Source organism: Pagrus pagrus (assembly GCF_965226575.1).
Source record: "Pagrus pagrus genome assembly, chromosome: 12".
NCBI classification, from domain to species: Eukaryota; Metazoa; Chordata; class Actinopteri; order Spariformes; family Sparidae; genus Pagrus; species Pagrus pagrus.
Genome location: NC_140196.1, coordinates 3,685,361 through 3,706,726, shown reverse-complemented (window position 1 = coordinate 3,706,726; position 21,366 = coordinate 3,685,361). Strand labels below are relative to the sequence as shown.

Here is a 21,366-nt window from a genome sequence, read left to right as displayed (position 1 = left end):
AGAGACCATACCAAGATCTCTTCCTAAACTTAACTTAACTGTTGTTGCCTTAACCTAACCGACCTGTGACTGTATGACGAAGGTCGCTGGTACGCTGCGACGCTCATTATGTTTTGGTTATATATGTTATTATATATATTTTGGGAGACAGTGGCAATCAACCTCCTCAGTCATTTATGCACGAGAATGTGTTGACCTTACGTACGTTATTATAAGTTCCCGTCTGTGTTGGTCGTATTGAAGTAAAGCATGTAAACCAGGAGGTTTCACTGTGTTTCCAAACATTATATTTCACTCGTAGAGTCGTTAAAAGCTAACGGAGGAACTTGAGGATGATCCAGCTGCTGTTGCTGCTGCTCCATAAAGACAGGTTTCATACTGCAGTCGGGCAATTTAGTGGAGAAAATGTACAGTTTCATCACCCTGGAAGAGCCATTACACCATATTAAATAATAGATCACTTAGTGGTGGAGCGGGCAGACAGACATAATAGCTATCTGATATGAAAGCGTCTTCTCTAATCCAACACTGCAGCGTGTTTCCACAAAAAAAAAAAAAAAACTGTGGCAGATTTTTCTGTTAAATACAGATTTAATTATGTCTCACTGGTCGGACTTATATCCTCAGGTGGTGGTGGGGGGGGGGGGATGCAGATGTGATATCACACACACACACACACACACATACAAACACAACAGCTGCAACCCTGCCTACTCCTGTTTACCCCTCGTTCCCGCTCACCCACTGGCTCCGACCGACGCGCTGCAAACTTTGAAGCGCCTCCAATTAAAAGTTACCCTCCTCTGTGGACAGTTTGTCAAACTAAATTACAACTTTTTCGGCTAATTTCTTGTTTGAAATGCTCGTCTTCCTCCTCCGTGCCGAGAAATGACGAGGACTTGTCAAAAAATTAAACGGCAGCGTGGGCCGGATGAGAGAAAACCACAAGGACTACGGCCAAGTTCGGCTTCAGATCATCAGAGCCGACTACGTTTCAGTGAAAGGTCTGTTTATCTGCTCTTTTTTGCTCATTAACAAAACAAAAAAATCACATCTCAGTCAGAACCCTTTGAAAACAAATGAATACAGACTGCTTTAGTTATTAATATACTTGCCTGCAGTGGACTATGATAGGACACGAGCGTCCCCGGTAGCACTTGTTAACTTTCCTGCAAAAAAACAGAACAGAAAAACGATCTCAGTGTTAAACATCACAGGTACAGACACACACACAGGGTCAAGGCATCATATTTCTGGGCTTTTAAAGATAATAGCCACAAAGAACAGCATGCACAGGACTGTTAATTATCATTTCTATTGGGGAAGAATGGACAGAAATGCTCCTCAGGACTGCCAGGATTTCTTATTAAGTCGATTATAGATACACAACTTTGAAATTATCACAAAATGTCTTTTCTACACTTGAACTTCTGCCCTTAACACTTACCAGACACACACAAAATAAGCAAACTAAAGCATTATTCCTTTGTTTTAATGGTTTTAGGGTTACATTGAGACACTGGCAGCACTTGGTGAGAAAAAGATCGACGACTGTGTGATTTTGGGTTCAGGTGTTGTAAATGTCACCACAGTCAGGAGTCCGGACTGGAACCCTCTGACTCCGGCGTGACAGTCCACAGTTACATCGTTCAGCACCACATAATTACAAGATCAATTTAGCAATATGGGAACACAATGTCTAGGAGACAGGATTGATCCAATGAGTCTATTTCTGGATTCAAGAGGAGTCAAGAGTCTGAGACAACAAATCCCAGTTTCAGTCCCAATCATCATCATGTTCATTCCTCAGCGCCGTGGAGCTACAAATGTCTGAGTAGACTCGACAAGATGATGGGGACGCTCTGAAACTTTAAAAGTTATTCTCGACACTGTGGTACACAGCAGACAACATGTTAAAGGTGGGGAAACAGCTGTTACCTCAGTCCAGTCGCAGTTAAACGTGGGCATTTTTCACATTTGGTCAAGTTTTCATGTTGCGTGAGTATATTATCAACAACTCTTCAATACAAGACCACCGTTCGAGGTTGTGTTTTAACATTTCTGAGTGTGAAACTACTGGATATTTCTTTTAACGAGACATTGGGACATTTTTCAGCCATGTTTGTGGAAACAGAACCGGGTGTTTCAAACCGACACATCATCTTTTTGTAACACTAAACCAAGTGGTTTGTGCGCCTGAACCTAACCAGACTGCAACTCCAGTGCTGTCACAACATAACATTTAAAGAAATGTAAACATTTAAAGTCTTTGTGGTTTGCAGAAATGTACAACTACGTGCCAACGATTGTAATTATCTTGATGAGATAAAAACGGTTTTACGATCAAGAATCAGGAGTGCAGTTCCTACATCTACAGTCGTCTGAATTTCTGAAGATGTAGCCTCATTTTCTGCAGACGACGACCTCCTTCTCTTGTTTAACGCTGTAAAGAAACAGCAGAATCGCTCCCAGCGGCTCACAATTACTTATCAAGTTGCCAAAAGTAGCAATTTTTTAAGAACAGTTCCCGTTTGATGGAAACTTTCTTCCAAACAACCCTCAAAATGAAGAAAACCAGAGCATTTCTTTTGCGAGCGCTCATGGATTTTTTAAAAATCTATTTTTTTAGTTATTGACAGCTCTGGTGAGTTTCCATCCGTCCCATCTCTGCGTCATAAAGTTTCCACAACAGACGAGTTGTATATGCGTTCATGTTGGTTGCCGCTTTCATACGTGTGTAAAGAAAAAGTCGAGCGCTGCCTCGAAGCGTGTGCTGAAAACGGCACGTCCTCCTTTTTTAAAAAATTCACACCTCGTTCATCAAGATGCACGGCAGCCGCTGAATCACAAACATAAAGCTCCTATCTGAGCGAGAAGCAGAGAGCCGTGAGTTTGATCCCAGCTGGAGATCATCTCTGAGTCTATTTCATGGTGATAACTCTAAATAACAATATTCAGCAGGAACATCTTATATTAAGGTACGGTGTGTGTGTGTGTGTGTGTGTGTGTGTGTGTGTGTGTGTGTAATCCATAATGCATCACTCAGTCAAGGAAAGAAACTTCAGACCTGCTTCACTCTTTCCTTTCTTTGTTCTGGAAGTTTCCATGGTCGTTTCTGTTGACAGTGAATTTCATGACCTTTGGGCTGTTTGAAACCTCCTGACGTCCTCTTCGTAAACAGCTCTCACATGTTTTCTTCAAATATTTTGAAACTTTTCAAAAAACAGACGCTTATTTTATTGAAACTCTGCTCAGGTGGGTTTTTTCAACCTCTTGGACCTTCTTTTGTTGGTCTTCAGAATTTCTCAAAAAAGGCGAAGCAGCACGGAAAGATTCGGTCGTCTGTAGGTCACATGATGACGACTGAGCTACCTCCACGACAAGTAAGAGGACCTTGTCTTAGGAGTTGGTGTTTCTGTGATCGGTTCAAGTCTCAAGAAAGTCCAGAGAGTCGTTGCAACGACTGGTAGCTCCTTCACATTTCGCAAGTTTTGTTCTTTGACTGTAATTTGTAATTCTGGCTTTATTGTTTAAATCGCCTGTGGCAGAATACATTCATCCTCATTTGAGAAGAAAGCGAGGGTTTTGGATTTAGAGCAGCAGACTCTGAGACGATCACTGCCCACAGCATCTTTTCGACTCGTATAACCCGACCAGCATGGCCGCCCCGGGGAGGAGAAGGGAGACATCCAGGATGCTAATCCAACTTGGATTTAAGGGCTGCTCCTGGCTGATGTCCGGCTGCCAGAAACTGAAGTGGACAAATGTGGGCTCATGCTGGCCAAGAAACAGGACATCAGAGACTGTCGTGCCCCTCGTCTTTACAGAGAGCTGTCTCCATCACAGTGCAAGACTGCAGTGGGACGAGTGGAGGTGGACTCTGTGTTTACGTCCTTGATGCTTGGTGCTCAAACACAGTCAAGATGGATGGACAGTGTTTACCTGATGTCGAGGTTTAAATATAAAGATGCTGACCATATAATCATCACCGTCTTTTTGCTTTAATACTTGTCTATATGTTCTTTGTTTGTGCAGCATTGAAACAGTCTTTTTTTTTTTTTGGCAAGTCAATTCAAGTCACAGGTTGTGTCAAGGCGAGACGAGTCCTTAATCAAGTCACTGATTCCCCCCTAAGATACAGCTGTCTTATCACGCATGTATCCGGTCTTTATAAAGAGGAAAGACAAGGTATAAGTATCTGTCAACGCTGAATTGAACTGTATTGCAATTATTGATATATAGAGAAAGAAATAAAAGCAAACAAAAAACAATAACCTCATAAAAGCTTCTTTTTCTCTTATTTTCTTATCATTTTTAAACAATTGAATATTGACTGCCAGGCTCAAACAACAACAAACTAAACTGAAAACATAAAATAAACACACTGAAAACATAAAATAAACACACTGAAAACATAAAATAAACACAAACAAGTCATTCGAGTCATCAGGTCTCTGGTCAGGCCAAGTCTCGAGTCGTTTATCATCCGTCAAATTCAAGTTGCAAGTCATCAAAACGGTGACTCGAGTCGACTCGAGTCCACATCTCTGGGATTTATTAACACTTGAGATAAGACTACTTTTTTCTAATGAGCTGCTGCACTCGCAGTCATAAAATATAACCATAAAATATTCATATCCAGATGGAGATGAAACATTTTCTATTATCAAAATCACAAATTTAGAGAATCATGAAGCTGAGGGAGACTAAATTTAATTTAAAGAAAATGTTCTTGCAAAAACGGCTTTTCCTTCCACTACGTCTGAAATATAAACCGCATGAAACAGAGTTACAGTAACCGTCAGTCAGTGACTCGCTGAGAAGAAAACCTGCTTCAGGAAGTTTCAGGAACCTAAAGACCAAAACATGCATGTTTGGCAGCAGGTTTGAGGATGATTTCCTACTGCAGAGAGACGAACACACACAGCAGGAATCACAAAAACTGAAGAAAGGGACGTCTTTCCACCTCCCCCCCCCTCAAAAAAAGAAAAGACTCCACTCATTTTCATCCTCCACCCCACCGAAATTGAAAAGTCAGAGCTCACTGCAGACAATTAAAAGTGATGTTACCATGGAAACAGCCGGCAGAGAATCACCAACAGGCGGGGGTTGAGGGACGGAGGGAGGAGGAGGGGATGTGGGATTGAAGGGAAACGGCCCGTAAGAGAGATTCAAGCTTGACTGAGAGAGAGAGAGAGAGAGAGAGACGGAGAGAGAGTCAGACAGAGAGAGGATGAAAAGGAGGTAATAGATGGAGGACAGACAGAGACGGAGAGACACGCCGATGGAGAGAAGAGATGAGAGGCTCAGACTTCATCCACACTGAGCCAGCTCACTGCCAAAAAGCCTGTTTACAGTAGAAACACTGTGGCTTCACACTTCACACTGCGTCGACAGGTGAGGAGCCTGAATGAGTTATTAGTGACACTGCCGCCGTCACTTTGGGTCATAAATGATCTCTGTTTGACTTTCGAACAGTTCACTGGGAGCCGAATCAGTCGACAGACACAAGATGTGGTCAAACATTTACTCAAGTACTGTACTTTCAAGGGTACTTATACTTTACATGAGTATTTCCATTTTCGAGTACTTTATACGTCCACTCCACTCGATTTTGGAGGTAAATATCGCACTTTCTAGCCCGGCACATTTATTCAACATGCTCCATCAGAGCCAAAGTAGTGGATTTTTAGATGAATATATAAATATATTTAAATCCATTTTATCAGCAGTCAGATATACAGTATATGTATAAAAAAAACTACTGATAATTGGTGGACTCGGAGTATACAGTATATACATAGTACTTTTTAATTTTACTGACTTTATTATCAGACACTTTAAGACTTTCGCTCAAGTACTATTTGCATGAGCGAACACGTTATCTTCTACTCAAGCGTGACTTCAGGGACCTTATACAACACTGGGCGGAGGTGTGGTAGATTAGGTGCTTTTCATTACGCTAACTTATGCTTCCTTGCGTCCTCTCTCCTCCCATGACCCGGAAATCTTTGAGTTCCTTAAATGCACCTCGAGGGGACGAGGTGAGAGAGGAGAGGAGGAAACGCAGGTGTCTCCTCGCTTGCATCTGTTCGTCACGTCTCTCTCTGCTGTAATCACTGATATGACAGGAATCACTGATGACGTGTGATTGCACTGAGACACCGACCAAATCCTGATTCTGTGACTGTGAAGTATTCGAAACGATTCATCTCAACCTCACCGCCACAAAAACCTGTTTCTGTTTCTCCTGCGCGCTACAGGACGAGACGACCATCTCCAGATTTATCCGTACTGGAAAACCTTTTAGGAAATCAGTGTAGTGTGGACGGATGTATTGAAAGAGCAGAAGTCAACAATCATCGAGGGACAGAAAGAAAAGAGAAAGACAAAAGCGACCGAGAGAGCAAAGGGAGGCGTGGTGAGAGAAGGGCGGAGGAGGTGGGAGGAGACCGGAGGCAGTCAAGCAAACCATGAGCAAGCAAAAAAAGGCGAGAGGTCATCTCAGGTCACCGGGCACAGCGAGAGAGAGGAAGAGGAGAGAGAGGAAGGGGAGGTAAGGATGGGTAGAAGGGGAAGGGAGGGAAGGGGTCCGTGAGGCCCCTTTGGTTGCAGAGTCACAGTCTCCAATGATCACTTTTGTGACTATGCAACTGGGCTTATATTACTAGCTGCAACATCACAAAAATGACACTGGCAACCGCTAGTTAGCTGGTAAAACAGGGGGAAGAAGGACAGAGAGGACTCGTAAGCAATGCTTCGGCTCAGTCAGTCAGTCAGTTGTGAGTGAGGTTAAAAATAAAAAACATGCCGATATGAGCATAAACGAAGGAGAGGCGAGCCGACATCCTCCGACCATCGAGGCGAGAAAAAAAAAGGAAACACGGAAAAGGCAAAAAGACGGGGCAGGTTGTTATTGTGAAAGCACATCCCCGCTAATAAAAGTGAAAAATATCTCCTCTGCGCTTTCTTCATTGTGTTCTGACCCCGCCGCCCTGTGAGTAAAGGCAATATTTCCTAACTGATGGTGGGTGGTGACGCCCACCAGACCTCTTTTATAATAGCTGTGACCACAAACTCTCACTCTTGATATCTCACCTAATTGATGTGCGCCAGCAGCGCGGCGACACCGGGCCTATATATAAAACCGAGTCGGGGTCTATCGCTGGAGAAAATCCACAGTGAATCAGAGGAAGAGGGGGGGCCGGGGCGGCTCCCACCTAATAGGCAATACAGTATATCAGTTTAAAAGAGGTCGAAGGAGGGGAGCGGCTATAAAGGCGCAGGAGATAAAGGATCACTCCGGCAGAGTTCCCTCAATGCATCCTGAATTACACCGTTATCGACTGGAAAAAATACCCAGGATGTTTGAGGATATATAGATATTTTCTCTGCCCGCATCGCAGGGTCACGAGTCAAAACTCCTGGAGGAGTGAAAGGTTTGGAGTTATTATGCTGCGAGCGAGACGCCAAAGCATTCAAAGCCGCTGTGGTTTTAGAGGAGGAGGGGACGAAACGACTCCGGGACCTTCACTTTGTTTGTGTTTTTAAAGAAAAACTAAGATGTCCACAAAAGTCCACACAAACACCGTCCCTCGCACACTCCTCTCTGCAGCCTCGCAGGTCTTTAGAAACGCAAGAGAAGCTAAAGAAACGGCACCCTTGAAAACTTCTTCGGTGCATTTAAGGACATGTTTTTTAGGTTGGACTTTCTACTATCTGATGCCCACTTTTCTGCTTTTTGTCCTTCTGTTTCAGTTTGCGCTCTCCTGCCAGAATGTCTTTTGGACAGTCCTTACAGAGAAATTGTAAGGACGTTCTTGCTACAAGAGGAGTGAATACACAGAAGAAAATGCACGGAGGCTACCGGTACCTACAAAAAAAATGGCTGTTGGGTTCATGAACGAGTTCAGCAAGAACTTTAGCTTGTAGATGGAAAGATGAAGCTACTATCACACAGTTCTGAGGTCTTTCTCATGTCTCTCTATGAGTGGACGTCTTTGGACCAAAGCAAAGACAGTGAGGTAACCAGCTCCTTTGAGAAACCGACTGTAGTGACTTTTTTTTTTTTTTTAACACATCCTACAAAGTGCTCTTTTTAAGTTCTGCTTTTGGAAATGAATCCTGTTATCAAAGGCCTCTTTCAACAAGACTTTCAAAAGTTTCTTTAAGGCCTTTCTGAAACCTCAATGCCTTCACTATCAACATTAAAAGCAGGCTTTAGTGCTTTATGTATTTGAAAAAAGGAGTTCCAGTGAGGTCTTTAAGTGCAACACTAAAAAAGTCTTTATTACCTGGATGCTACAGAAAAATCTGTTAAAAACTCTGCGTGGGTGAAAGAGCGGTCTCGGTTAAATAGCTGCTGATGTGAACTCAGAATACGGTTGGCTGTGTTTGCAGTGAAGGAGGTCGCAGTCTTGTTGCAGGTTGTCTTTTCTCTGAAGACACATATCTCCTACCTTACCATGCCAACAGCACTGACAAGAACTACAGCACAGAGCCGCTAGACTAAAACAGCTCACTGATTTTTAAAGCAACTGCAAGAAAAACAAGAAGTCTTCGTTTAGTTTGAAATGTTTTTTGCACAGGTTTTTATTTTAAAGCGGCTCCCCTACCTGCGGAAGTCGAGCAGCGTCCGGCTGGTCTCCGGGACGTTCTGGTTGAGCCAGGTGAGGAAGTGGAACTGAGTGACGGTTCGCGTCTCGTTGGTCTGCATGTTCTTCAGGTAGAAGCTGCGAACCAGGAAGTCGTCACACCAGATGTGCTCGGACACCAGGTTCACCTGCGAGGACGCGCAAACGTACGATGAGCACACGTTGTACACAAAGAGTACAAGACTCATTGAACATGTGAGTCTCACACCAAAATCATAAATACTTGTTGTGCTACACTGCATATCTATCTAGATTGTTTAAGTGTGAGTTTTGGAGATATCAGCCGTAGAGATGTCTGCCTTCTCTCAAATATAATGCCACTTCGCTGGTGGTGCTTGATGTGGCAAAGAAATATACATTTGAGAAACTTAACTGCAATGTCTCTTTCCAGAAATCATCACTCAGTTACTCAAGATAATCCACGGACAGTGTTTCATAGGAATAATTTCCTATCATCGCGCTGAAGGACACTCGTGACAGTGTACGATGTAAACCGTGTCATCTCCTGCTAGCTTAGTTAGCTCAGTTAGCTAGCCTCTCGTCCATGAGTAGATGCAAGCTTCCTTCGGCCACGGTGATACGAAAAAGAAAAAACAGTCCATACATAAAAACTGCTCACAACAATGTCTGTGGATTATCTTGAGTAACCGGGTCATGATCCATTGGTCCATGGTCCATCATATTGAGAGAAGGCAGACATCTCTGTTAGCTGTTATTTTGGGGTGAACTGTCCCTTTAAAATTAACTTGTCACTATCGACAAGTGCGTATAGATGCATGTGTTGCATGTGTCACAACAAAACTGATGTTTTCAGACGCACAGATGAGATTGAAGATGATTTATTACACAATTATAACCTTTTGGGATAAATAATGTGGCTCTAAAAACTTTAACTTCAACATAGTAATGACGTTTGAATGATGATTATACTTCACAATAAGAGAAAAAAAGTTAATGTCAGTTATTTTATTTTCCATAGTCAAAGGCCAGTGACATAAAGTTACAGCTCAACACTTCCTGAACAGCTGAGTCAGTTTACCTCGTAGATGTGATACAGGTTGGACCCCTCGTCGGGCCAGTAGTGGTAGCACTGCTTCACCCCGCTCTCCACGAGAGGCGTCAGCATGACGATAACCACGCAGCCGTTCTCCCAAACCATCTGCAACCAGAACCAGCACGCTCAGTAAGACCGTGGCAGGAAAACAGGAGCGTCATCACCAACTTGTACCTCGGAAATCTACTGACTTCAATCAAGGACGGAGTGATTGAAAGTATACTTGTAGGCACGCAGTTTCTGAGAAGAAGTATAGATCTTTTTTTTTTTTGTAACCGGAGCCTTATGTTACTTAATGTCCTTCAAAAAAGTTTGTTTAAAAATGTCAAACACTTTTCCATTTCCAGAGAGCCGGAGTCGTGTTCTTAAAGTTGCGGGGAGCTTAATTTGGAACGAGATCTTATACGAAGCTGTCAACACCTCACAAAATCTGCTAACAGGAACACTGACATGTGTCCTCACTCGCCCACTCACTTTTGGATTTTGGTCCATAATCAGTTTAAAAATCTATGGTGTTGGAAGGGTCTGTTTTTGGGGGTGGGGTGAAAATGAAATCTCAGCTAGAGACCGAAACACTTCTCGACATGTTTGCTGCGTTTCAAACTTTGGGATGGAAAAACTACAAGGAAGTCGTGGCAGGAGAAGTAATTGCTGTCGAGGCGGTTCCCTCCCCCAGCTGGGTCGTTCCACACTGAGACCCGGCACGCGGTCGTATTTTCTCCTCGCTGGCAGTCATATTCTCACAGCCGGAGGGTGGGCCGGCTCTGGAGATCCATTTTCGACTCTGATCAGAGGTAACAGTCAGCCGTTAATGGAAGCCATAAAACAATACCGCTCCCACATCATCGCCTTAGATAATCAAGATGGCCGCACCTGCCGCTCGGTCTGGAGCGCAGCCACACCTTGCCGGAGATTTAACCGAAGTTAATTGCGGCGGGTTTTGAGTTACGGCGCCTCCCTCCCAGCCCCCACTGCTTCCCTTGATTAGTCTCGCGGATCTAAAGAAGTGACGGTGCACTTCTTTGAGAAATGGTGTTAATTTGCTCCAGCTGACAGGGTGAGAACTCGGCTGGCGCTGGGAGGACGAGTTCCCTCTTTTAAACCTGTTTGGTTTGTTAAAATGCTAATTTAATTGAAACTCTTATTTACCCTGGAAAAAAGTTAACTGCACACCGTTGCTCTTCTACTAGAGCTGTGCGTTAACTGTGAGGCATGTCCTGTTGGGGAAGATGTTCTGTAGTGTGATGAATGTGGTTTAATAACTCTGGCAGCTGTTGATAGTTAACCGGGCCACAACACAACAAGGAAGCCCGGATAAAACCTGAGTACAGGAGCCCGTAAAGCACAGAGAGGTCACTTAATGAACCCGAGATGAATCCACAAGGAGCAGTTGTTCCATACATGTTCCTGACTGTCTCCTCCCTGGTTGATAATTGCCTGTATATCTCCTGATTTACAGCTAATTTTCACTCCTTTTTTTTCCATTTTAGGCATCAGACATGGCACTGCACAGTCGACTGCGCCATCACCGACCCTCCTCCACAACCCACAGCTCTGTTTCCTTCAGTTCCTCGGTTTGAAGACGCAAATTCACTTTCTGTAATCACCACAATTAAAGCGATTTGTTTACTCTGCTTATTCGATTAGTGTTCACTAACTGTACCAGAGAGTTTTACTAAAACAAATACAGTCGCATCTTTCAGTCATCTCGGAGGTTTTGAAACTTCTACTTCTTCTTTAGCCTTTGTTTATACAGGACAGGTCGGCTGAGCGTCGAAGAAAGAAAAGTGATGAGGTGGTAACAGGTGCTAAAACTAAAATTACAGAATAACTTTGAGTTTCTGAATGAATCACAACCCCTTTCCTTCGGCTCTCTGTGACACTGGATCGTATCGTAACTGGCACATTTGTGGAACAATTAGCTGTGAACGATCAGCCGACAGAGAAAACAACAATTTAACAATATCAATATAACGAAATGTGAGAAGAAAACTGAATAACTTGCAATATGACGTTCATTTAATGCAGAATAAATGTTATTTATGGATTTTGTGGCTTTGAATTTTTCGATATTGCTCTGGCATGTTTGTCGTTGGCTCAATGACAATAAAAAATCAGAAAAATGTATATTTTAGATGAGATGTTTCTATTCTGCTCAGGTTGATGAGCAGTAACAGCAGCTGAGCATTGAATCTACAAGAGCCTGAGATTTCTATCTTTCCAGCCTGAAGGTAACGAGCCACCACTGGGAGTGCAGCAGGGACACAACTTGTTTGACAAGGGGACGACCTTCCAACACACCCCTACAACACACACACACACACACACACACACACATCATCGACACACACATATATACGCTCCGACTGGCCAGAATAACTTATCGATCCCGCGGTCTCAGATTCAAACCCAATCCAACATTTGGGACAGTGGGGAAAAGTGTTTGCCGTCCCCTGCATTAACAATGTGTGTGTGTGCGTGTGTGTGTGTGTGTGTGTGTGTGTGGTGTGCGGTGGCAGAGGTGTTGCTGGGCAGCGAGCGTGATGGTGAAGGAGAGATTAATAAGGACATCCACAGAACAAGCTGGTCTCCCGCGCGGCTCGCTGCGCTAATAAAAATCAGCTAACTCTTGTTTAAGGGAGGGGAACGTATTGATTTTTGTAGTGTGTGTGCATGTACTGTGTGTGTGTGTGTGTGTGTGTGTGTGTGTGTGTGTGTGTGTGTGTGGTCTCACCTGCCAGAAGTCTGCCACGGTGGAGGGCAGGGGGCCTTGAGTGGCGATGTAGGCGGGGTTCCTGGGATCGTGATCCATCTGAGGGGAGAGGAAGAAGAGTGGATGTCAGGTTGATACTGAAGTTAAACTCATGTTTGTTTTGTCTCAATTATTCAACTTGTGCTAATTCTGTCTCACGTTTAATTTACAAGGCAAATAGGATCTTTGTGTCTTTTTTTTTGGAGGATCTCGGCCCAAACAACAGCAGCACACTTAGAAAACACGATTAACAGCAGACGGAGAAAAGAAAAGAAGATGGTGCTGCAAGTTATTAGCTCGAAAAACTAACTGTACCCAGCGTATTAAAGGAGCAGTTCACTCAAATATTAAATTTCAGTCATTACCTACTCACCGGGGGTGAGTAGGTAATGACTGAATTTTAATATTTGTGGATAGAAGTTGTCAGGTGAAGTTTCCTGCTCCGTGAAACATTTCTGACGGGATCAAACTGTCCTGGTGCCCTGAGATCCCAAACTTATTTCAAAAGACGTAACTTACACCCCTTTTAAGAGCCGACGTCTTCACTGTCGCTGTTAAGCTAAAAGCGTTAGCATGCACTCTGTCTGAAGGGTTTGCACATGTGCACCAAATCAATCTGGGATCTCAGGTGCTTCTGGAAACTTGGATTCCCCCTGACGAGATGTATGAAGCCATTTTAATGTTTTTTTCCGTCTTCAGGCTTTAGGAGAAAACTCTGCTGTGAAGCTCCGCTGGCGCGTGGATGAGACGACTGCGTTTTCATTTTTGGGCGAGCTTATTCCTTAAATAAAAAGCTTTAATAACCTGCAGTCCTGGGTTCCCACGTTCATCCCAAGGAGGAAGAAAAACTTTTCAAATATTACCATCAAACTTTTCACTGCTCCGTTTTAATTTATTTCAACCTTGTTAAGCAAATTAATTCAAGTGGAAATCCCAACATAGTTAGTTTAACGACTTCCAGAGAGTCAGGAGAAGTAAAAGTGTAAGTTGGACGACCTCAAAGGCAAAACTTTAAAATCAGGTTAAGTCCTCGTCCTTAAATTTTTAATCAAAACTGTTTGCTCAGTCGTAATAGTTGTCTCAACTCTTTAACTTTCCAACTAAAGCCTTCTTTCTTAAAGTCTGTGCTACTTATGAGGGCATTAATCAACCATCTGTCCTGGGAAAGTAGGTTGCACAATGAGTTTTTTATGAAAACTTATAATACAATGAGAATAAATGAGAGGGGGCAAAAAAACTAAACAAAAAATTGCCTCATAAATAAAAATATACCAATGAAACAATCTGCGAGTGGTCAAGGAGGGCCACTTCACCTCAGCGTACAGCGGTGCAGATGATTTAGTGCTCTGCAGCCTGTAATAAACCTCAGCGCGTCATGATATACAACACCCAACAAGTGCAACATGCATCACTACAGCACCCCGCTGCATTTGTTGCTGTCAGTTTTTGCAAAAATCCTTTCTATTTCCCAAACGACCCCCCAGAAAGTTCCAGTTTGCTCAAATTTTTTTTCCATCTTTCACCGTTTTTCATCGTCACAGCTGGAAGCTTCTGTGTGAGGGAGGTGAGAGTTTCTCAGCAACTTCCTTCCCCACATCCTCCTCAACTTAATGGAAATTACAGAGGGATGGCGTAGGCGTCGGGAGCAGGAGGAGACAGGAGACGGAACGTGAGGTGAATTTGCGGGGAAAGTGAGTGACACCCCTGCCTATTACCATGCAAATTGTACGGTAAATGTAATAATTGGCAAGACCAATTTAGCTGGAAGCAATTACAGAGGGAAGACAGATAATTTCTGGGGCTTTTCTGCACACAAAATCGTCTTTAATGTTCCTCTGTTCCCTTTATGAATGCCAAACAATAATGCACTTCTAATGAACTTAAAGTGTAGGAACTCGGAGGGAGAGGAGGGGACGTGGTGGCGGGGAGGCCGGGCTCATTAAAACATCCACAGCCGGAGCTGCGTCATGGAGAACAAAATAGCTGGAGGCAGGAGAGTGCACTTAAGACTTTTAAGGTGTTTTTGCAGAGGGTTGGACCAGCTTACAGCGTAGTGCCTGGCCGGAAGTATGTGGACACCTCTGTCTGTTCCTGCTTTTCATGTTTTCCAATGAAAAATCTTATTGAAAATTATATTTTAGAGAATAGGATAAACTTGAACGCCGTCTGAGAGCCACACCTTTCACCCAACATCTGCTTTGGACCTCAGCAGGAGGAAATCACAGCAGACAGGTTTCAAAATCTGTCGGGAATCGACCACATTTGGTGTGAAATCCAGCTGTCCATGTATTCCCTTTGGCTGTCCACATACTTTTGGCCGTGTACTGCATATATTACAGGAAATCCAGGCCTTTTCACACCTTTTTCCATCCTGCCACCTTGCACTTCTTTTTTTTTTTTTTCATTTTTGCAAAGGTCACATGTGGAGATAGTACTGAATGTTACAAAATATCATCAGCTCTCCGGAGCTTCAACAGCCCAAAAATTGGTCTAAATCCAAAAGGTCATATCGGGATTTATCAAAATTTAACTTGCAAATGACAGCGTCATGTTTGAAAAATGACAGACTGTCCCCGTGTCCAACCCCAGAGTGTGAAGGCAAAGGAAAATGTTCATCTGGAAGGAAGCTGAGAGAAATAACACAATGTCCCATCTGATCCACGGTGCTGGTGTCCAGGAAATTAAAAGAGAAGGACCAGAAAGGACGGAGACGGAGAAACAAATTGGCTCTGAGAAATTAAGACAGACATGAACGAGAGAGGGAAAAATAAAGGATGGTGGAGTTAAAAGTGAAGAAAGAAAGAAAGAAAGAAAGAAAGAAAGAAAGAAAGAAAGACTCGACATCTCTTTCTTTTTTATCTCCTTCGCTCTCCGTCTCCTTTCAAACTCTGTGGACACAAAATGCTTCCTGACGTCTCAAAGTGTCTAAACCCCGCCATTAACGACACCACGAGTGTGTGTGTGTGTGTGTGTGTGAGAGAGACAGTTGTCCTCTGTGACACACACACACACACACACACACACACACACTAATGGGGAACAAAAGTGGAGGATGTGACAAGTGTAATTATCCACGTTATTGTTTTTTTGTCTTTTCTTTGAGAAGGAGTCAAATTGTCTGTGTGTGTGTGTGTGTGTGTGTGTGTGTGTGTGTGTGTGTGTGTGTGCGTGTGTGTGTGATCACCATGACTCTGTCTGATGAAGTTTCATGATGGAGCCGACTGTTACTACCGTCTGACACCTCAGTGGGGGTGGACGGTGACAGTGTGTGTGTGTGTGTGTGTGTGTGACTGGTGACAGACTGCTCGCTGCCAAACAGGAATTTGCTGTAATTTTTACATATTTATTAAAATAACGATCTTGTTTCAGATGTTGAGGTTTGACTTTTCTCTCCTCTCGCCTTTGTCTCAATATGTCAACATTATTTATATTTATATGATGTCAACAATATTAATGCTATGCTATTTTTTTGCTACAGAAAGAAAAAATACCCAAACACAAACAAGTGTTCAACAAATTTTGCGTACTTGTTAACTTTTAGTTACTTTATACTGTGACGCCAACGACAGTTTAATGGGAAACTGCCATCATCATTGGATGGAAGAAAACGGGTGTTTTGGATCAAGAGCAGCAGATTTTGAGACCATCCACCCTGACGGGCTGGACCGAAGAGAGTCGGACTAAGAGCCGTGCTAATCCAGCTCCTGGCTAATGTCACAGGGAAAAGGGTCCACAGAGACCCGTCTCCACCACAACATCTCAGATCCAGCTGTTGAACTTGACGGGCTGACAGAGCGCAGGACTACAGCCGGACCAGGAGAGGTGGACTCTGTGTTTATAACATCGATGCCTCATATCTATTGGCCTTGGTTGCCCTGGAGACAAGGGCAGCGTTATCAGGACAGCTGCTCTAACCAATCGTCCTCAAGAGACACCGAGGTGAACTAGCTCTAAAAGAGACGGGGACATTTTACCTTTCGCCTCAAGAAGGAAAATAATCCTTCACACTTTTAATCCGAACCCTCTGCAGCATTAACTGAGTCAATTGTCGGTTGCTGTGCAGAAACAGATCATAAAAGTCTTAAATTATAATATTATCAACGAATTAAATATGATACTATTGTGTTATTAACAGAGATTAAGATTCACCTATACCAGCCTCAAAATTTAAGTGATGCTCGTATGTTTTTACGTCTGATCTGCTGGTCAAACGTCTGGTAAGGTTTAAGCCTAAAGTGTCAGAAACATGGATGCTGTCCAAGTTATGTGTCATCTTCGACGCTGCTCAGGCACAAGAAGACAATCAGCGCAAGACTGATTCAACAGGTGCACCACAGGAAGTCATTCCTGCAAGATTTTCCGACTGCCTCCCTCGACGTGTCAGACACTCTGAGTGGAAACACTGGCCCTTGGACTTATTTCACTCCTGTCAGCAGCCATAACCTGCATAATTTATGTATAACTATATTTCAGCGGTGTGATACTGGAAGGAACACCTGCTAAAAGTCCTTTAAAGGCATTTGTTTTACAGTTGAATCTCTTGTTCTCCGGCTTATTTCATAACTGAAGTCATCCGGCCGTGAAAACCGTAATTTTTGCAACATTATCTACCACTGAAGTTTCATTAACAAGTCCTAATAACTCCTTTTTTTTTTTTCTGTAATATGGTGCTCATCAGTGAAGAGAGGGGACAATATGACTTGCAGCCTTTTCCATTTTTCTTCAGTGTGGCTCTTTTTAAATTCTCAATCAAAAAAAGTCAATTTAAGCGTCAATAAAAGGTGCGAGGCTGATTTAAAAGTCAGCGCTATCAGCACACCACATGCATCTGAATGAGTGTGTGTGTGTGTGTGTCTGTGTATACGCATGATTGAGTGGTACCTGAGTGATTGATTACGTCTCAGGAAGTGTGTGTGTGAGGAAACTATTGAGTCTGTTTCAGACTAACTGTGTGTGTTAAAGGAGAAAGAGTGAGTGATTGATCGTGTTTGTGAGTAAGTTTGTGCAACTGTGGTGTTATGTGTGTACGTCGGACACTTAACGCAGGTTGTGTTTTTAAGCAAACAAGAAAAAAAGCACCAGACCTGCAGCCAAAAGGGTGAATATATTACTTGCTTGGATGTTTCTTTGGGGTTTCAAACTTGCAAAAAGATTATAGTTGGTCTGAAAATATTGGATTTTGCCCAACTACCTGGTTGATTCTAGTCTCTAGTCTCTAGTCTCGCATACCTGAGTCAGTGCTGGAGAAAGGTCTGTCTGCACCAATTATCATTCTGGTATAGGGGGAAAAAAACCCTCTGACTTGTATGTATATCTTTAATCCAATCACAGTCATCTCGGGCTTCACTAAACCCTGAAGGTAGCGATGGTGCCCCTGCAAAATAGCATTGGGGGAAACTTGTTTTTGCACATTGGGGAAGCGAGCTAAAAAAAATGGCTGAAACCAGGAAAAGGAGACAGCAGCTCGCTGGTTTTGATGCGTATCGTTCTTTGCGTTCTTGTTTTTTTACAGGCGACCAAAAAACATGTATTAATAGGTTTTACAGTTATTGACGGTCCTGCTGGAGAAAAGATCCCGAACATCTCGTGTTTTGCTCGTCGTCTTTCCTTCAAGGCTCGGCTGAGAAAACGAACTGTTCCTGACTGAATAATCTCAACGTGTCGCCGCACATTCGTATACATTCATGTGAGTGTGTGTGGGAGGAGAGGGGGTAATGTATGCACGACAGGATCTATGTTTTCTGTGTGTGCTCCTGCATGTCTGTGTGGGCGTCTGAACGATGTCATCTGAGTGTGTGTGTGTGTGGGTGAGCGTGCATGCTTTTGCATCATAGTGTGTTTCCCAGTGTGTGTGATCGTGCGCATGTTGCAGCTGTTTTTGCATTTTTGCGTGTTCGTGGCGTTTGAGGTTTCTCCTTTGTTCATGTATAGTTTTGATTCCTTCTCACACACTCACACACACACACACACACACACACACACACACACACGAACGCACACACTCGGCTACATCTTGGTGTGACGCCCAGATTTGAAATGCATAGCGTTTCTGTTGCTTTTAATGGGATACCACTGTATCTGCCTTGGGGGAAACATAAACCTACTATTCCAACACTGGTTTCCAAATTGATACACTCACTTACTGAATGCACCGGCTCTGTTCTTCCTCCCCTCTCCTTCCTACGGGCTGTTTTTTTGCTGCTTAGAGCCGTACTGCGCCGAGGAAAGGCCTCGGCGAGTCGGGGCGCACCGCAACAGTAAACACAAACTAGCGTCAAATTAGCATAACTCAAGGTCAGAAACAATCATTTCCCAAGACCCCACAGATCAATTTTGTTTTCGCAAACGAGAAGCGAGGCGAGATGGCGTGCGCACGCACGTCCTTTCCCACGCTTTCCCCCCCGAGCGAATACTCGCCTGGGGTGTTTGCTGTAAAACAATCATTAATATTCATGGCGCAGAACATACACACTAGCGTGCGGCTGCCGCTGAAGCTAAGCAAGCGTTGCATCAAAATGTATATTGTGCGACGGTAGGCTGCCTTTGTTCCTGCGTCGCCCCGTGGGGACCGCGGGAGCCCAGAGTATCGGCGGCGTGGAGCACAGAGTTAGGATGCAGAGGATGTACTCACGATCGGGCTGGCGTTGATGTAATCAGAGTTGCCTTGGCTGTTCTCCACCTTCAAGGTGATTCGGGAGTGATCATCTGGAACACAAATGGAGGAATTCAGCACGTTTTGTCTCAGGAATGCAGGAGCTCAGTCGGTACGTCACATGCATTGTAATTAGGTATTTCTCTGCATATCTGTCGAGTATACAAGACCTCGCTCAGTGTAGCCTTGACGTACATTTCCGCAAGTACGTTTCCATGACCGAAAGAGTTAATTAACCTTCGGTGTGTCAAGATTTTCAGCTCAGAATAGATCTAGGTTCATTTTTAAGTCTATCTGCGGACTCACAGTAGCTGCAAAACACGCCTACTACATGACACACCCTCGACAAGGTTAGGTTCAGGCACCGGCACTACTTGGTCGGGGTTAGGGTGTGTCATGTAGTCGAGTGTCGTCTACGAGACTCCAGCTGGAATATATATTACTCCCTGACTTTTGCTGTCTAGAAGGCACCTCTTACTATTCAGCACCACTCCAGAAAGGCAGTCATCCAGGAGTAAGCAGTTCACCAAAGGGCAAAAACTAGATAATCTTGCAGCCAAAGGTTAAGATCTGAAACTGGACTGAATTTAAAGCTTACAGGAGATCCACAAGTTTTCAACTTTCAGGTTGAAACTGAGAAATTTGTATACAAAAGGATGCACGAACCATCTGTCACTCAGTTTAAACATTAATAAGGTTGATAGAAGAGTTGGAGCCAATGCAGTCCATTCACCAGAACACAATGTTGACAGTTTACATTTCTACATTCACATTACATACTGTATATATGAGCTGTTGGGGGGTGGAGGAGACGGTGGCGGCATCAGACCGAGGCTGCCAAGCAAGCGACACTCGTTCAACATTTGTAAATGTGAAACTTGATACTTTTAATGAGATGTCGGGACATTTTCTGGACATGTTTGTGGTGACAAACATGGATATTTTCGACAAGACATCAGGACATTTCCAGCCGTGTTCGTGGTGACAAAACTAGAGGTTTTTTAACAAGACGTCCGGACATTTTCAGCTCAGTAACTTCAAGCCAAAACATCTTTTCCTAACCCTAATCAACGGTTTATTTATCCTCAACCTAACCAGACCACAAGCACAAGTAACAGAAAGTTCAACACATCTGTGGTTTGCAGAAACATGAATATAGGTACATTTAAAATAAATTCAAGAGTTGAGGAGTTTAAATTGATGTGCAAGTTGCGTGTTCACTGTTGTCGTATGCATCAAGTATATTTTGCAATCGGATTAAAACACTGAACGTTTGAGGAGGACAAATTTTGTTAGGCTTCAGGAGAATCAGCCGTCCGTCGTCGCTGGTCCTCAGCCATCGAGAGGGACAAAATTTTCAGTTTGTTCATTTCACTCTGGCCAGCAGAAGTCTCGAGTGATAGTGGCACACCAGTTTTGAAATTTTTTCTCGCAGAAAGCCAGTGGTGCTTCAAATAGGAAGCACAATTTATTCCTGACAAACTGCTTTCCCTGCTGACAACCTGGATTTCATTAAGCCCGGTGCCTGGTGGAGAGAGAATGGGACAGCACTTTTTTAGATGGGCTATTTCCACAGAAGCTTAGAAATTTTAATCATTGATGAGGTCGGTGCAGGAGAGCTTTAATAGAAAACTAATTTACAACCCTTCTGCTCACTGCATCTGCTCCTGGTTCCTGATAATAGGAGACCCGGGCTCAGAGTATAACGGGGAGTGTAGTCGAGAGGTGGTGAGGTGTAATGTCGCTGCGTTTGGAGGACTGACATCAGGGGGTGCAACGGATGAATTTTGGTTTCCACTCAGAAATGAAAGTTTTTCTGTGCTCCATTAACCAGGAGGAGATAATGCTGTCCGTCTGTTATCCTGCTAAAAGCGGTCAGTTTATCAGCTTTGATCATGCAAACGGTTTTAACGACGGAGAAAATGATAGATCACAGAGTTGGTGGTTAAATAAAGTCCTGTATATTACACACTGAGCCTCACAGCCACAGTCTGTAAACAAGGACATTATTTTGGTGCTCGTAACACCATTAAAGGCACATTACGCAATGGGAGCTTTTACAAGATATGTAACTTGGGCAACAACTGAAAGGCAGATCATTAAGTTATCTATCTTTGAATTCAAAGATAAAATGATGATGGAGGCTTTTAAAGGCCATATGTTTAAATAGGGGGGAGACTTTTTTGTTGTTCTTTATCAAGACACAAACTTCTTCCACTCCAGCCAAGTGTAAACATGTTGTAATCAATATATT

At 43.5% G+C, this 21,366-nt stretch overlaps 1 protein-coding gene and 1 long non-coding RNA gene across 2 annotated transcripts in view; one reads left to right on the top strand and one right to left on the bottom strand.

Moving 5' to 3' along the window:
- LOC311266736 (receptor-type tyrosine-protein phosphatase N2-like) overlaps window positions 1-21,366 on the bottom strand; it is a 205,473-nt gene that overhangs the window by 17,196 nt on the left and 166,911 nt on the right. Inside the window, exons 16-20 of the mRNA XM_084369258.1 lie at window positions 19,092-19,165; window positions 12,443-12,520; window positions 9,694-9,813; window positions 8,616-8,782; window positions 1,116-1,169 (exon numbers count right to left, since the gene is read on the bottom strand). Coding sequence (XP_084225384.1) covers window positions 1,116-1,169; window positions 8,616-8,782; window positions 9,694-9,813; window positions 12,443-12,520; window positions 19,092-19,165 — 493 coding nt within the window. The remainder of the gene's footprint in view (window positions 1-1,115; window positions 1,170-8,615; window positions 8,783-9,693; window positions 9,814-12,442; window positions 12,521-19,091; window positions 19,166-21,366) is intronic.
- Window positions 5,089-8,675, top strand: LOC311266737. The gene is made up of 4 exons (XR_014623759.1): window positions 5,089-5,397; window positions 6,264-6,556; window positions 7,759-8,024; window positions 8,589-8,675. It is a non-coding gene; the product is annotated as an uncharacterized lncRNA (long non-coding RNA).